Source organism: Bombus vosnesenskii, unplaced genomic scaffold (assembly GCF_011952255.1).
Source record: "Bombus vosnesenskii isolate JDL3184/JDL3185 unplaced genomic scaffold, Bvos_JDL3184-5_v1.1 scf7180000013328, whole genome shotgun sequence".
In the NCBI taxonomy this organism is placed as follows: Eukaryota; Metazoa; Arthropoda; class Insecta; order Hymenoptera; family Apidae; genus Bombus; species Bombus vosnesenskii.
Window position 1 is genome coordinate 151,324 of NW_022882969.1, and position 17,387 is coordinate 168,710.

Consider the following 17,387-nt stretch of genomic DNA (forward strand, 5'->3'; position numbering starts at 1 on the left):
AACATAATTTAAAGCCTCAAGGTTGTATACTTACATACATTGTTACATGCTTACGTTTTCAAGTCAAGTCATCGGCGGTTAAATATTCCTCGTTTAACGAGCTATTCAGGGAAGAGACTCTATCTCGGTAGATTGATCGCGTTTCCAAGCATAATCAGCTTTTTACAAAGTAATTCGCGTCGCTCGATTACCATAAAATCTAGCAACTCGGTGGATTTAGTAGCAGCCTAAGGCTTTAAAATATTTTTAAAACATCCTGACACCGCGTTATTTATCGACTCTCTCTCTATCGTTCGTGTTTCTACACGTAAGTCACTCGCGTGGCCTACTTCGTTTATTATTACCACAGGCTCTGGAAAGCTCCACTATTATATTAGCGGAAAAAGTCGCACTGTGAACGTCCCTCGTTTTTTAAGGCTAACATTCTCGAAATGCTGAGATGCGGTAGCAACGAGAAGCTCGAGTTAAAGTTGAAAGAAATATGGATTATAGGCCAAACGATAACCAATGACGACCACGTCGACGATGATGATACACGACCGTGTCTGTGTGCGCCGTGTTTCCGCTACAAGATTGCTGCTCAAATCACCTTGACACGAGTCCATTGGCATTAAGGACTGCTTTCCTGCGATTCTCTTTTACTGTGTACTCGCCCTCGAGAGTTCTCCTCTCGAATTTTCCCCGTTTTTTGATTAAAAAAAAAGACACTAAATCGCGATAAAAGAGGTCCACAGAATAACTTTCCGAAAGAGAACACTTAAGTCGTTCGGTTTTCTTCAATGATAAAATCGCGTCGAAGATCTTGTCTAGTCGAAAGTTAATTTCTAAGAATTTTAGAACTTTAAGAATCCTCGTATCGTGTAACTGTCCACGCAATAATTTTTCATCTTCGCCGTCAAAATTTACAGCTCTTCTCCCGGCGAACAAAATTTTATCGGGACGAAAAGGATCATTTTTGACGGTCTCGGAATTCCCAAAATTCAGCTATCACGGAACAAGTTCACGAATAAGAAATTTATACTTCCTACGATAAAATTCGATACTCTTTTCCGTATATAGAATTTTGTCTAGGGAAAAGTCCATTTCCAAAAATAAAATTTCCTTGGAATTCGAACGACATTTGTATGGTTATATTTCCCAGATACCGACTGAGCGTGGTGTAATTGATTATATTAGATTGTCCGGAAAGTGTCTTTCTTTCGCAAGCGTGTTTTTTACAACAGTGCACCTTCATACAAACGTGAAACCAAGTCTGTGAAACGTTACGGTGATTATCTCAATAACACAAAATGGATCGTACGTAATTCAGCAAATAATATAAAACAAAAAACGTTGTGCGTCTATTATTATTATTCCCTCATAAAACGAAAGAAACTTCTCGGACATTCTCTAATAATAATCGAACTCGAGGCGTTCACAGGATAGTACGATGAAACAGAAAGTTTCTGATTGAGAGAGGACAAGGGAGGGAGAAGAAGGGGGAGAGACAACGCGATTCACGGTCCGCGAATAATTCGCTGTTAGCGAGCTAATTAACAATAGATACAAATTGGCACGTTAGTCGCGTTTATGACACACGCGCATGTCGTGCCGCGTGCACATTTCCTCCCGCGACGTGTAATCATTCGTAATTGCACCGGGTACGTGGTCCTGTTGCTGGCTATCCGCTCTAATGCCACGGCGAATATCAATCCGCTTTGTCATCAGCCCAGAATTTTTCCCTTTCAACTCCATACGCTTCGATCAAATCTTTGACGAAACATCAGAGATTAACGTCTTTGCCAATACGATGTTACGTGAAATTCTACGTTCGCGCAACTTTTGCTTGCCACAAAGTGAAATATCGAAGATCGAATCTGTGTTATTCTGTCTTCGGAAGATTCATGAAGCTTATCAGTAAGTACTAGATCAATTAATCCCTTCGTAGCAGATATTCATACCAAATAGACCAGTCTTTTATGCAAATTTATGATTCCTATTGGACCGTGGATTTTTACGAATACAGTTAAAACACGAAGCATTTAGAACTCTCGTCTACACCATGCTATTTTCAAAATATTTAAATATCATTCATCGTCCGAACGATTAACTGTATCGTTAAAGATATTGGCTAAATAAATAACTGTAGAGGTTTATGCAAATTAATATTGTAATCAGACTGGGAATTTTTATGGAAATTTTAATTGATACAACAATACCGTTCGTAATGGCATTCTGCTAATCGTACCAAACGATTATTACACTTTAAATATTTCCTACGTTTCCACGTTTTCCATGCGTTCTGTGCACGTTTGCATCTTTAATAGACCATAGCCATCAACGAGGGATCTACTCGTAATGAAATACAAGACAATACAAATACATAGTCGAAAGTTGGAACGAACGTAGAGAGACGTTGAGAGAGTGCGTTTCAGCCCCTTTGAAAAGGGGTTGTCGGACGTTTGAGACACGTCGAGTCCCGAAATGAAAATATAAATTTCCACATACGTATGGTTTATTAGAGTTCCTGTCTAAGGATAACAGTCTAGCCGGGCAGAGGGTCCGTTTCGTTGCGTAATGAGAGATTTTATCGCGGTTACAGGGATAGGGCGGGGCAACCGCACTCATGCATTATCACCCCACTTCTGTCTGACGGATTACTTTATACGGTCACTGTACATAGAGAGAGGCGGCAGGGGCCGGTCGCGAGCGGCCGTGTATCGTGGCGTCGAGCACTAAAGAGCGCTTGCGAAACTACTCTCTTCCTCGGCTGTGCTGCTGCTGGCTCGTCGCCTCGATAAAAACTGTCGGCGTCTGGCTCTGCCCGACGAGCGATATCAGATCGTGTATACGCGCCGAATATACCCCGCCGCGGACGCAATTTCTTTTCGCTTCGCTCTGACGGTTCGCGCCCGATGCGATTCGGGGGTTGAATACGTGGGTATACGTTATTCCACGGACTCGAGAAAATCGGAATATCGACGTATCGTATTTGATTTTTAAAGGCTTTGCTGTTGAATGTAAATCGTGTAAGAGAACTTTTAGAACTCGAGGAATATATATAGATAGATAGAATTCGTCGAAAGAACTCTATCGAGACTGAAATTGGAAAGCTTTCACGTATACGTATCTCTCGTAACTGTTTTTTGCTTTTGAATCGAGGAAATTTCAATATTCACATAGGTTTGTTAATTTTTAGGAACTTTGATTTCGAATATATCGCACAGCTGAGGAATTAAAACGATCGAAGAAACGTATTTTCTTTTGCCCGGTTTTGACAGAGCTTGCACCTTCTATGATTGACGTCCTGAGGACGGCAGGGGGAGGAGATTGAATACCCTGAAAAGAGCAGTATTCTTCGTCGAACAGTTGTAGAAGTAATGTTTCTTTCAAAGAAAAGTACAGAACGGTTTCTCGTATATCTGTCGGACCAACCACGAACTCCAAAGAATGAAAAATAAAATTCGAAGCGCTCGATCGTCGAATAAAGAAACACTGCAAACCACACTCTCAATCTACGAACGTGGAAGGATGGTTTCGTATTGCGTGGATTTGTATGGTTTGCAAGATTCGAAAGGGGACAGGAGCACAAAGGAGCGGCCGGGTAATTACCCAATTGGTCGTTGCTTTATAAATCGTCGATCAGCAACGCGAACGTATGTACGATCGCTCGTTACGACCGGCTAATAATCTCTCTTCATGGCTATTATCGTCCGACAGAGGTAGACCGCGAATTAACTTCGTTTCCTCCACTTTCTGCCATCCAGCTACGCCGGAAAGTTGGTTGCTTCTCTCTTTCCTTGTATCTTTTCCTTTTTCATCCGCGCGAAATCGCGTCCCTTTCGACCGTACCGCGATTTCCGCTCCGGTAACGCGCACCGGACGCGAAAGAATCGAAATCGCGGCCTAATTATTTCCACGAACCGGAGCCAGCGGTTCGCGTGAACCATCAAAGACCACGTTGCTAAGTCCTCGCGCAATCACCTGCCAGGAATCTAAACGCCCTTCTTGGGAATCAATTATCCTCCTCTTATTAATTATCGCGATTGTTGTTGATTGAGTGGTTTGTGTATCGACGACAATTGCTTAATCTTCCTGCACGATATAGATGGAATAATTCGATACAGTCGACTAAATTACGAAGGGTGTTAAGTAGCAGTTTGGAAAACTTTCGAGGTGTGATTCAACCCTTTAAATACAGCTATTCGTCGATAAACGATGGAAGAAAGATTTCATGGAATTTCAGAATAATTTTACTTTTAACTTTAAAATATGTTTTCCATGTTTTTCTTCGCTAATAGTAGGGGTCGTGGAAATGCTGCTACATAGAACGTGTTAGCCGAGCATTAACTAAAATTTCGTTGCAATAAATGGAGTTGGGATAAATGGAGTTCTACTGTGCTTTCAATGTCTAGTTGAGCAAAGCCGTGCCGCGAGGTCGGATAGGCCCGCGAGCAAAACAGATCACGGACTTTAGAACGGGCAATTAAAACGTTCGAGGAGCCTATAGATCCGCGGTCGAGATAAATAATGGCCGAAGAGTATGGCGGAGGAACGGCGGCAGCGAAAGGTCACGACACTATGGAACGCTCGCCGCGGAGGTAATTGGTTCGCGTGGGGAGGAAGAATACGCGATAATTGGCCGGGATAAGGGGATTACGAGGTTCCCGGGTAAAAACGCCGAGGATCGGTGGTTTTTCAGAAAGCCGCCAGGGACCGATCGAAAAAAGACTTTTTCGCGGTTCTTACCCGACGAAAACCACTTCGTCTCGCTGCTTATCGCGCGCCAGCCATTCGTTTTCGCGACATAATCAACCGAGAATTGTGGCGAGCGTGTGTGTTAGTGCGCGTGCCTCGCGCCTAATCTTTCATATTCGTTCGCCCCGCCAGGAATCTTGAACGACGATGGCGACTTCTGTGTCCCTCGTTGGCGTGCGATTCGCTTCCGCTCTTATTATATGTCGAAGCTTTAGACCCCGAGGCCAGCTGTTAGATGATCGATCACCGGGTTTTTGGACGAAAGGCAACGTATTTGTAAATGCATCTAGCATTAGGAAGGAAGTAGTTGGGGGTTGCTAAAAAGGGGTAACATTTTCGGCTGGTTTCCTGTGAAATTGAATTGCTCGAAGAAATTGAAATTCTGATGGTCAATGTAGAAGTGAGAGAAGGAGTTCTTCGTCAAAGTTAGGAACATTAATAGCAGCCGGTTCAGTTTGTCCGGTCGAGAAATCGCTAAAGATTTGAGAGTATAATTTTTCAGTTCGAAGGGGAGACGAGCGTCGTTTTGCGTTTTCTTTGAAACGACAGCCGATTGCTTTACGTTATATATTTAAAAACAGAACAGAAGCGACTGTGAAATTTCTGCTAAGGCTGTAACAAGTACATTTTACTCTACCTCGAGTGCATTCCACTACTTCAAGTGCAATTTAAGTACGCTTCGAGTCATCAGATTTGTTTCAAACGCGCTTCAAAGAAGCATCTACGTTCTACTTGTCGTGTATCATATTGATTTCTCGGAGATTTAAACAATTTTGAAAATAGATATTCGATATTTTAAAGCACTTAAAAGACGTACTGAACCCTAAGTATATCGTTAATTTTTCATTTTGGGAAAAGAAACTACAGCTATCGAAAGATACGTTGCCTGATTAGTTCGTTTTACGTCTATTTTGCTGTTCTTATTTAGACATATAGTCCAAATAAAGTTTCCAACAGACAAGGTATTCCTGTTCCTTCGTCAGGATGACGGTGCGTTTCACGCAGGCCGACTCGTCCCGGCTCGGGCTAAGTGAATGGTTAAGTAAGTGATTATCTCCTTGAGCGTATAATCGATCGATGATTAATGGGATCGGCGTTGTCGGATGCGATTCCAATTAGGAAGCGTCCACGGTGATCAACGCGTCGATACGCGTGCCGCCGCTTGATTGTTTCAGTCCACGTGGCCCATACGATGGGCGTGTCAACGGACCATTTTTAATTTCCTCCGTCACTTTTGCCAAATCGAACCATTCTGTCATTTTATTACCAGCGATAGCCATCCTGTTTAATATATCCAATTATAAAAGCATTCTAACCGGTTTAAGCAGAAGCTTCCATAATCACAAACTAACAGATAACAAATTATAATTTCTATTGGCTCGACGTGCCACATAATTCACTCTTCTAAAATCCTATACGTATTCTTTAATATTTTGAATATAGGAGATACATATTCTCTTCTTGTTTCTTTTCTGTAGTATTAATCACATTTGATACTAACTACGTTTAAGCATCGTATCAATGTAATTGACTTTTACGTACAATCAGATACAGCTAATGGTGATGCAAGTGTTATCCCCAATTGTTAGTACTAAATTCTACTAAATACTAAATTCCTATCGAGCTATAAATCCTATGAATTATAAAATATAGACGAATGCGAATTAAATAAAAGAATAATATTGCATGTAAGAGATTCGTAAGTAAAACTGTTGTATCCAGGTGATTGACAATTGCGTACACCGACGAATTAACTCGTCTTCCTTTTCATCGCAATACCGAAGAAACTTCAAACAAAAGAACCCCCATGAAACGTCCTCTCGACAGCATCTGCTTTCTGTAGAAAATTGGACGATAAACGAATGATGGACACGTCCACACCCGATAGTCAACAGCTTGACTAATTCAATTGCCGTCACTTTTGGCTCGGTAAGCGTGTCAGGCTCGAAATGTAGCCTAAATCGTTCGGCAAACAAGCATGACGAGTAAACTTTCGCTCCCTCGTGTGTAAGATCGTGTTTCACGCGTTTCGAAGCGTGCACACGAAGAGATTCACGCGTCCATGAAGGGCCGTACGCCATCGCTCCGGTTCGCGCATTCCGATTGGCCTCTGGCTACTTTTCATTCCGTCGTTTCCGGTCCAGTCCGTCGGCCTCCTCGCGAGTCGACCTTGCGCGAGGAAGTGCAATTATTAACACGGATCTCACGGACTCATCGCCGTGCCAATCTCTCGTTGTTCCACGGATTGATCCTAATCTACGGATGCTTTTCTTTATTTCACGTTTCTTTCAGTTGCGTTGTTTCGCGCAGTTTCCGTGACGTCCACGACACCTTTCTTCCGGTGACACATAGAACGAGCCTTCCCACGAGAGTCGCTCGAACACGATCATCTCCGACGATACCGCGCTCTTTTCTAACTCTCCTTTGCTGCAAATAAACGCGAAATGAGTCGAATCGAACGCATCCTCGAGTTTCGACATCCGGTTTGTGAACTTGAAATCGAAGTAAAAGTAGCGTGGAGCGGGAGATTTGCAATGCTGCCATGGAGTTCCTTCGTGAAAAAGTTTTAGGGTAACTCGAACGTGGCGCAGCCCTATTTTTACTCCTATTTTAAGGATAAATTCAAAATTGAAATAATGATAGTGGTCTCTGATAGGTAGAATCGATATATGACGACGTTCAAACACTTGTTTTGTGTGTTAGTTGTGCTTTGTAATAGCGAATGTACATATTTTCTAACATTTTATATTTTTTAATTTGATAAAAGTGTGGGAAGTAATCGAAATGTGACGCAGCCTCTCTCTCTCTCTCTCTCTAATTGAAATAAAATTCCAATTACCTTTCATTACACGGAAATGTATCGTACGAAAAACGCGTCCTCGAGTCTCGATATTTTCGAAATAAACTGCAAATTAAGATACAACGATATTCCATGACGAACACGAGCGTGAAATTTACGTTTGCTTTGCTTCTGCATACACCTGTACGATCGTTTTCATACAAAGACCGTGGCGAAGAATTACACGTCGCCCATTCACATCGATTCGTTCCCTCTGAAATCAGTGGATCGTTCTGCAAATACTCTGGTGCACGGTCGTTTGACACAGGAATTCTGTCGGAAACGCGAAGAGTCATCGATCGGGGAAGCATTAGCCACGGTCATTAGCCGTAGACGGAATGAAAGAGCATTGAAAATCGAATTGTCGTTAGGGTAAATAAAGCGAACGCAGCATCGTATCCTGCGGTACGCCGTTATCCCAACGGCCATCCTAAATGGGATCCTGTCCCAGAGGGTCGCGTGGCAGAACGCGGCCGCTTCACGACATTGCGTGCCACTATTTACGAGTGAACAACCTCCGTGTTGCTCATCCTTCCAGCACGCGTCATTCCTTCTCTCAAACGTTCCTTTTCGACAATTCCTTCCCGTTCCTCGTCAGGACAACCTGTTACTGCTCACCGTTTCATTGACTTTCCTATTCTGCTTCGCTAATGGCGAAAAGATTGAGATAATTTGCCGCAATTGAAACTGAAATTATCGCTTAAAAATACGTATGAAATTGTTGGTGAAAATCGGAGCGATATTTTCAAATAATATTTCTATATGTAAAATATCTCTATTCGTAAATGACGTTTCCGTATATCTACTTGCGAAATTATTCAAGCATTCCGTGCCTCTAATAGTAGTCTAAGCAGTCGCGATACATTTTGAGTGGAAAAAAGTTGAACTTTCCATTGCACATTCAATTCCTTGGAACATTCTCTACATGCGGTAATCTGTGTTGAACATTTGCAAAGCAGGATTCCATCATCACCATTAAAGATTAAGAACATCGAAACGCAACGTAGGTGATTAATCTTGAGTCAGGTTCTTCCTGGATAGAGTGGCTGTCGTCAAGGAGTAGTAGGAGGATAGTACTAAGTAAGCACGATGAAAACTGGCCTGGAGGGTCGCGTGGCGCACGCGTGCTTCACTGGAGGAACATTGCGTGCACCTTTTTATGAGCGGCCATCGGCGAAGTCGCACATCTTTCATGCACGCATCGATACCCTTCGACGCTAAATGCTCCGCGAGGAGGTTGTTCACTTTCGAAACGCATCGACGCGGCGGACTCGTATCATCCGGCTCTCCGACCGGCGGAGCTCACAGGTGGTCTTGTTCTTATTCGTTACACGGTCCGCAACGACGACGACGCGGTGATACGACGTGGTGCTTTCACTTCACCTCGGCCTGGAACTCCTGAAATATCGTATTTTACCCGGCCGCGATCGGTTTCTTCGTGTAAATGATACGAAAATCGTGTGTCGACCTCAGGGTCCCCACATTGGCTGCGCGCGCGCGCCGTACGACAGGTTTCACTTCCACGTTCGAACCTCCCAGTGAATTGTTTTCGATGCCCTAACAACAACAAGCGTTCGTTGGAATCGACGTGTTTAACCACGCCGCGAACCTCGGATCTTTCATGTCTCGAGTCTCGTTCTAAGGAACAAAGAGGATTTGCAACGTTTTGAGGAGATCTAACACCTCATCGATATTTTTATATTATATTTGGAGTTTGGTTTCGTTTTAAAGGACAGGAACATTTACGATATATTTAGGAAGATTTAACATGACGTTTCATGTTCAACCTTGTTGCGATCCTCGGATTTTTATATTTCAAGCTTGGTCTCGTTTTAACAAACAAAAAAGTGTACGTGTTTCATGAGAATTTAACATGGAAGTTGATTTCTAACCTTTTTTGTATTCCAATATTGGTGTTATTTTAAGGGATAAATAGGATTTGCAACTTTCCAAGGAGATTTAACGTGAAATTTCACGTCATTGAATTTGACGTGCATATTGTACGTGTTATGTAAAACATTTGGAAATTCTATCGCTGCTGTAGTGAAACGCAACTGTCGTGATTATATCGGTAAAATTTGAAACACAACCGAAAAAACACAAGACACATATGCATATATTATAATAAAATTTTATATAGATGAACATTTTGCCCAGTTCCTAGATTCCATAAAACACATGGTAATTTCAAACTCTTGGGTCGCTAGCGACGATTAGACACATTTTACCAAGCTTATCACCCAAATATCCAATTATCCGTTACTCTTGTAAAATACAATTGTATTTTCTAAAATTAGAATGTTTTTCGTCCACAACTTACCTTCTATCCGCACCGTATAATCTCCTCTATCATAGTAATGTAATTGTCACAGCGTATTACTAGTCTTGTTCTGACTCATCGTCGACATTGCCGAACCTATAATCATGCTAAACGTCAGTTTATTTCATCTTTATTTCGAGCGATTGCATTTTATCTCATCATGTACTCTTTATCTTCGTTCTTATCGTGCGAAAGTCAGTCGAGAAAGAGAAGAGGAGGAAGAGTGGACATGGCGATCGAACAACCCGAAAGCCTTCTTTATCTTCTCAAATCGAATCCTTCCGCTTGAGAGAAACGGACGGTTTCCACCGTTGAGGTGTCGTTGTTATCGTTGGCCTGTGTAATCCCCATCTTCGAATCGAATCCTTCCGCGAGAAAAAAAAAGAGGAGAAGAGAGAAGGGGAACGAGTCATCCGAACGGCGAAAGTATCAAACGACGGAAGGAGATTAATGGAGAACGGTCGCGGAGAAGATCCGGCAATACGTGACAGGATGTGAGCGACACTTCCTTTTAAGCCCTATAATAAGCCGTCGATCTGTTGCCCGTTACACCTGCCGTACCCCTTTGCTTAACATGCACGCTATAATTGCAAAATGTACGAGAACCAGATCCTTGCGTTAAATAATATTCTGTCGAAGCCGCCGAATTTTTACGATTTTTTACTCTGCGAATTTCTCTTGTTGCCCGGATATTAAGTTTAATGCTAGAGATGAAATGTCGCACGACATGTATGCGTATCGTATAACGTTTGATTAACATGAATACCATAAGGTTAAGGTATGCATAATGTCACAGATCATTTTTAGAGCGTTACAGGTGAAAGTTTCGATTAAAACGAGTTAACAAAGCGCTAAACTGTTCTCTGTTGCAGTGGTGATGCACAAAGACAAGGAAGAAAATTCGCACCACGATTCGCATTACCGGGCGAGGGAATTGGCGGCGTTCGCTGCCTACGACCATCATCATCTCGATGGCGAAATGTTCCTGCAGGTGAGTTTTCTAAGACACCGGCTTCGAAGTCGACTCGATAAAAACAACTCGCATAGCCTTAATATATCTTATCATTTGCAAAGATACTGTACTAGAGCTCCTCGTATACGACGAATCCTTCAACGATAGAAACTACGCTCTAACAATTTGAGAGACAAACAGAAACAGTCTTCGAGTCCTCGAGATAGACGAGTTTCCCGATTACTCTCGATAGATTGGCTTTTCTTCGGTGAAACCGCAAACATAGTTACAATGGACACGATCCGTCTCAAACTACTGCCGTTTCACTTCCTCCGTCTTCTCGTAATTGCGAAAACAACCCTTAAAATTAGCCACGAAATCCGCTAAAAACCCAACAGTCACCCGATCGCTGCGATTCGGTTGCTCACAGCGAGAGGCTGCAGAGAAAGAGGCGGGAGGACGGCCTCGGATGGAGGGAACGGGGCGAAATTAAATCATCGCGAGTGAGAGGAAAAGACAGGAAGAGGCGAAGGAGAGCAAGCGGGGGGGAGAGATATCCGGCTGATGAACCGGCTATGAAACCGAGGCGTACGAGGTGTCTATTCCTCCAAAGTATGGAAGGGTATATACACGGATTAATGGCGGTGTATCATGCGAGGCTATTACGTTCCCTTTCCTGCGTTTTAGCTGCACACACGGGAGAAACAGAGCGAGGGTGAGGTACCTAAGTGGGGGATACGATACCAAAGATACTGGTGGGGAACAGTGGAATACAGACGGTGGGGATAGAAACGATATTGCTCGCACGTACGAAGCGGTACCCGCGATTCCATGCGATCGAACGATTCCTGCCAGCATCTATAACGGCCGGTTATTAATTGCTCGCTGGTTAATTGCGTTACGTAGCTCGTGCCGCGAGCTGATCCCCGGACGGGACATTCTGACAGCTTGAAACGCTAGCTGCCGTCATTTTTCCACGCGTCCTCGCGACCTTTAGAAACATAACAATGGGGTGTTTTTACAATTTTTAATGATTTTTGTTCTTTGTGTCTCGTGTTTCTCTTTTTTCTGTTGCGATGAAAGAAAGAGAGAATCATTTGTGAAGTTGAGACTTTTGGTGTAGATTAAAATGATAGATTAACAGGGTCGAAGAGATTAATCTACCGGGAATGACATTATAGTGTTTAACAAAGGGAAAGAAAGATGAACTGTTGTTACGTGAAAAGACGATGAATTAATAGAATGGTGTTTGGACTAGATTGGATTTTTTCTGCGATTTGTCTCGTAACACGGTAAATGTTATTGATGTTAGGATATTAATTGTTTCAATATTTGGCTACTCCTCGCACTATCTCGCAATTTCCATCTAAATTCAAGCAGCACGAAACAACCACGTAATGCGATCCTTCCCATCTAAATTCAAACAGCAATCCTCGGCAAAAGGAAGATGGCAAACCGAAGCTCGCAACATGGACTCAACATCGCCTCTTTAATTAACTAGAAACGTAGCTTCCAGACGCAAGACATTAAGAAAAGAAGAAAAGAAACGAAGAATCCGGTCTAATAACAGCGATCGGTTTGCCAAAGTAGCTTCTGCTTCAAAAGAGCATCGTATCCCCGTGTACAACACGAGAATCGGATAAAAGTTTCATCCATGAAACACTTTCAATAATTCCACGAGGTAGCAGAAATTAACCGTTGAGCCAGGCCTCGTATTTTCTCTAATTCGTGGAGTTCCTTGAACCTGTCCTTCCGAGGACTTCCCTCGGCCTCCTACGCCTTTCTTCTCCCCCTTCGCCATTGGTCGCTTCTGCCTCCTCCTCTTCTATACCCACGTTATACACCGTTTTGCCGATCCTCATAAAGTTCACGAAGCCCGACAGTAAATCCGGTTTATGACAAGCCGACCGCCACCACCGGACACTCACGAAATTACGGCTGAACGATCGAATTTTTATACTCCTCCTTACTACCAATTATAGTGTTTAGAGGAGGACCGCGCGACCGTAGGATCCAAAGATTTCTCGCTTCATCCGTGTTCGAATTCCATACTCGTGGAATTATCTGAGTCTACGTAATCATTAAGTAGTAGCAGTCGATGTGGAAGTCATTTTCTGGAAAACATACTCGTACATAGATATGCAACTGTTGCGTCTATCACCGCCATTGGAGCAGCCTTGAGAAAATGTTATAGCGATTAAGTCGATAAATGAAAGAACAAAGAGTAAAGCGTTATCGGATATTAGAATTTTTTAACCAGTTGGCTTTTTTCGACGAGTATACTCGTCACGAAGAAATGACAATATTTCGTGTCACGACGAGTCCCGTCGGTAATAAAATAGAAAAACAAAATAGTTGTTTCATTACAATTTAACTCTACGTTACAACAGCCACGTGTACCCTGCATTTGACGACGTGCACACTTTTCAAAGTTTTCAAAGAGGTCGCGACAGCTAAACTGATTAAGAGTTTCTTCGGAATTCGCGATTGTTTATTTGGTGCGATAAACAAGCTTGTAAGTAATTTCTTTGTTTGAGAATTTCGACGCTAAACGTACATCTGAACGACGAAATCGAGAAATACGTAAAAGGTGGAGTCGATCGATTCAATCTCGGAAATAGATAAATTGCGTGGACGCACCGCGTGCGTCAATATCGCCGAATCTACTGGAGAAAGAACGAGAATAGGAAAATGATGGCATCTTCGTTTTATTCCGTTAAACCGTAAATTGCTCGTAATAGTTACTCGAGACGATTGAAACGAGGAGGTTGCGTAGCCGGAACGATAGAAAGAGTATCGTTGCATAATTTACGCGAGCAAAACCGAGTCCCTTGGAATATTTAAGGCAATTTCACAGATAGCGATCGCGGCGGCTCGCGGAGATAGCGTGCAAAGAGATACTTTCCCGGTGGATACTTACGATTTTCTCAACGGCCCGCGGATGCATTACTCGCGGCGAAGGTTTCCTAGCGCGAGACAGTTAGTGCGCGTTTTCCAACACTTTCGGCCGCGTTTTAACCGGCAATGAGAATTTCTGCCGCGACGGGGCAACCCGTAAATCCGTCGGCTCGGCTTCGTACGCCTCTCCGCGAATTCTTCTTTCCCCTGTTCGTTGTTTTTTCTTTTTTCACGAATTAAACGAGTTAAGTATGTAACGAGCCCGGCCCCGATATCTTTATGGCCGATCTCGATGAACAATTACTTATTAATAGTCGCGCTTAATGGGTCACGCGACCGTTTAATCACCGTAATAATCCTCCGTTGCATTTTTTCAGCCGATTTATGCTATCGAAATTGGAAGTCTAGTATTCCGAAATTTCGAAGATTGCCGTGCTAAAGCTCGAATTTTAGAAATTTGTCCCGTGTAATTTAATTTTAGAGAGCTTTAAGGTTCCTTAAAGCTCGTGCAAGCCTCTTTATACGACGACATGTCGCCTACTTGCAGATCTTGAGCGGATGTCGATAGCATTCAGTCGCTCGTTTATTCTCTCTGTTCGTCCCATGTTGCGTTTTTCAATGATCAACTTCGAGTCGATGTTAACTACATATCAATTGCAAGTTCTTGTTCGTTTATCTTCTTTCGTCGAATTGTTACACATTTCTCGAGCCAAGTTTTGCAACTCTGTGTCTACGATCTATGATTTCGGAAAGACTTAAAGACTCTTTGCAGTTAGAAATTCCAGTCGTCGAAGGCTTTTATATTCTCATTACCAATCTGAAATTAACGCAGACGAAATTGGAAGTTGTAAAAATAGAATCTTCAAAGCCCGTAACGCTTCCTGAAACGAAATTCTAAAATTACTCAATTTCACCTACTCAATCTCGTTTCAGCGAACTCGAATGTATTCTCTAATCCTAAATCAACGTCGACTCTGTCAAATTTTTCGTTTATCCTGGCTCGTTAACAATGACGATCGACAGAGCCAAGTGCCTGAGATCTTACGGGGTCGAATATGGGCACCGTATCAACATTAATCAGACTGGTCCCGGAGCGGGTTGAAATCGCCGGGATAAACTAATAAAACACGCGTACGCGTTCACGGTTGCCCCGCGAAGGGGATTTTTCAATCGGCGAGAAGAACATACTTTGCCAATCCATTTCTGCCATCTCTTGCAAATTATCACCCCGAGCAAAGCGCACGATACCCACCCCCCGTCGAGAGTGCGCGCCTCTCTCTCTCTCTCTCTCTCTCTTGGCTCTCTTGCTTTCCTTTAGCAGAACTCCAACATACTTTTCTTGACACCGTGGCCACGGTGAACGATGCGCCCTGGAAAAATAAAACAGCATTCACCCTTACTTTTCTTCTTTCCTGCCATTTTTTGTCCTTTCTTCGTTGAATCGGTACATCGGTTTGTTTGATTTATGTCATCGATGAGTCTACTTTGGAACAAGTTGCATACCGTTTCCCTTCGTAACATTGTTCAAAGGGATTTTGAAGATTTGTGAAGAGGGACGCCGAAGTAAGAAGTTGGAACGACTTTATCGGAAATTTATGGATTCTCGCCGATAGCTATTCGTACCGTATTCCATATTCGTTTGGAATTTATTTGGATTTTTATTTTCAAGGGATGTGTGGTCTTTGTTATTTATGCTGCCTGGTAATTCGCTGGCATGAAGAGGAAGATTATAGAGTAGATGTTCTGTACTTGTTTCAAGTAGTTGTTACACCTTAATAAAATTATTTTTTTCAATCGTCCGATCCGAAACCTTCGACCGAGATACTTTCACATGGCAGACTGCCGACTTGAGAATTTCAGTTCCTACGTTTCTAATTAAAATGCCGTCGAATACGATTGAACGCGGCTTACATCTTAAGAGAATTCGATTCGACAGCTTTCGGATAAAATGCTTCGCGATAGAATATTCCTCGTGCGTGTCTTTCCATATGGACGATCTTAACGAGAACCGTAGCGTATTGAACGCTACCAATTGCGATGCTTTCTTCGCTTGCAATTATTTACGCTTCTAAATATTTCCAATTTGCAAGCTGACGATTCCAATGCTTACAACTAAATTTTTACCGAATTAGACGCTCTGTATTTGAAAGTGTTTCACTCGAATGCTTTCAATCCGTTTCCAAAGTGAATATTTCCAACATTTTAACTTTCATACGTAACAGTTTTCCGTTAAAATGTGCTCTTGATGAATATACCACCGAACTTAGTCAGCTTGTGAATACACCAAACGATCGTACGCGAAGACGTGTTGTTGGCAAAGATGAAACGTCAGGGGAAAAGCTGAATGAAACACGATGATTGGAAAGATGGGCGAGATGTAGGCGGCAATTGGAAGTTGGCTTGAAAGCCAGTGGCGTCTATACTCGTTGTAGTCTACCGGGCAAAGCTTGAGAGAGGCAGCAGGAAGAAAAATAGCTTGGTTATGATTACGGGTTACCGGTGGCGGGGGTTGTTCCTGACCACGACCCTCTTTTACCGCTACTGCGGTGTGGCTGGCGTATTAATGCGATACACGATAGCCTGCTGGCTATTAAATAAAAAATATGAGAGCAAAATGGCTGCTTTCGCGGCGATACGTCACCGAGAGGCGTGATTTGTACCGAAGCCTTGGCTAAAAATCGCCTTCCCCCGATTCCGCCGCGCAACAAAACCGCTCCCGGACCTCCGTGAATTTCGAAGCGCGTTTCATCGGCTAATGCACAGGTTCGCCGATTCACCTCGATGAATTCTTAACGAGCGAGCACCGTGCGAACGATCGACGATCGTACCGAAACGATCGATCGCTTTTGGGAAAAGTTCGATGGAGGAGGATTCTGGTGAACGACGAGGCTGATGATGATAGGTCGAGCCAGGCGTGGAGAATCGCAAACCATTTCGTCTCAACGTCTTATAAGATGTAACCTACACAAATTGATGAAAGTACATCGTACAGTTTATTGTACAACAGTCGTTGCGATGATAATTTCACGATTGCGATCCTCGAAGAAGAACGATATGGTACTTGGTTTGAGACAATTTTGGGCAAAGTAGAGTCCGGTAGAGAAACGCGTTGAGGTCGGTTTCGTGTCGTAAGATGCACAACGTGTGACAATTTATAAAGGTACATTGCACAACATTCATCGTACAACAATTGTCATTCCGATAATTTTATTACCAAAGGACTTCAGAGGAAAGATGAGTAATCTGAGAATACTGTGCGAAAGTTAGATTCTAATTGAGAAATCCAACGTGTTATAAGATGTAGCAGGAATTGTACAACTGTCGTTACTGTGATAATTTCATGATTGTTAAAGGCTTTGAAGGAAAAGCGATATGGTATTCAATTTCGGAAAACTATGGAAAAATTAGAGCCTGGCAGCGAAATCTGATTCAGTTCGTTATACGATATGAAAGATGCAAAAGCAGTATATTTCATAAGCGAAATTTGCCACAGGTGGAGTTTTCTCTTGGGTTAAGTCGAGGTCATTGGGGAACTAAATTTTATATTTTTATTCAGCGAAAATAGGAGTAACTCGGTTTTATCGTTAACGCGTTACGTAAGAAATGTGCTTAGTGTTGCTTTATGTAAGAGATAGGTTGCA

At 42.8% G+C, this 17,387-nt stretch overlaps 1 protein-coding gene across 2 annotated transcripts in view; it reads left to right on the plus strand.

Moving 5' to 3' along the window:
• Nucleotides 1–17,387, plus strand: part of LOC117235851 (aryl hydrocarbon receptor protein 1) — a 156,090-nt gene that overhangs the window by 110,775 nt on the left and 27,928 nt on the right. For both annotated transcript variants that reach the window (XM_033498277.1, XM_033498278.1), the window contains exon 3: nucleotides 10,769–10,887. In XM_033498277.1, the coding sequence (XP_033354168.1) occupies nucleotides 10,769–10,887 (119 nt within the window). The remainder of the gene's footprint in view (nucleotides 1–10,768; nucleotides 10,888–17,387) is intronic.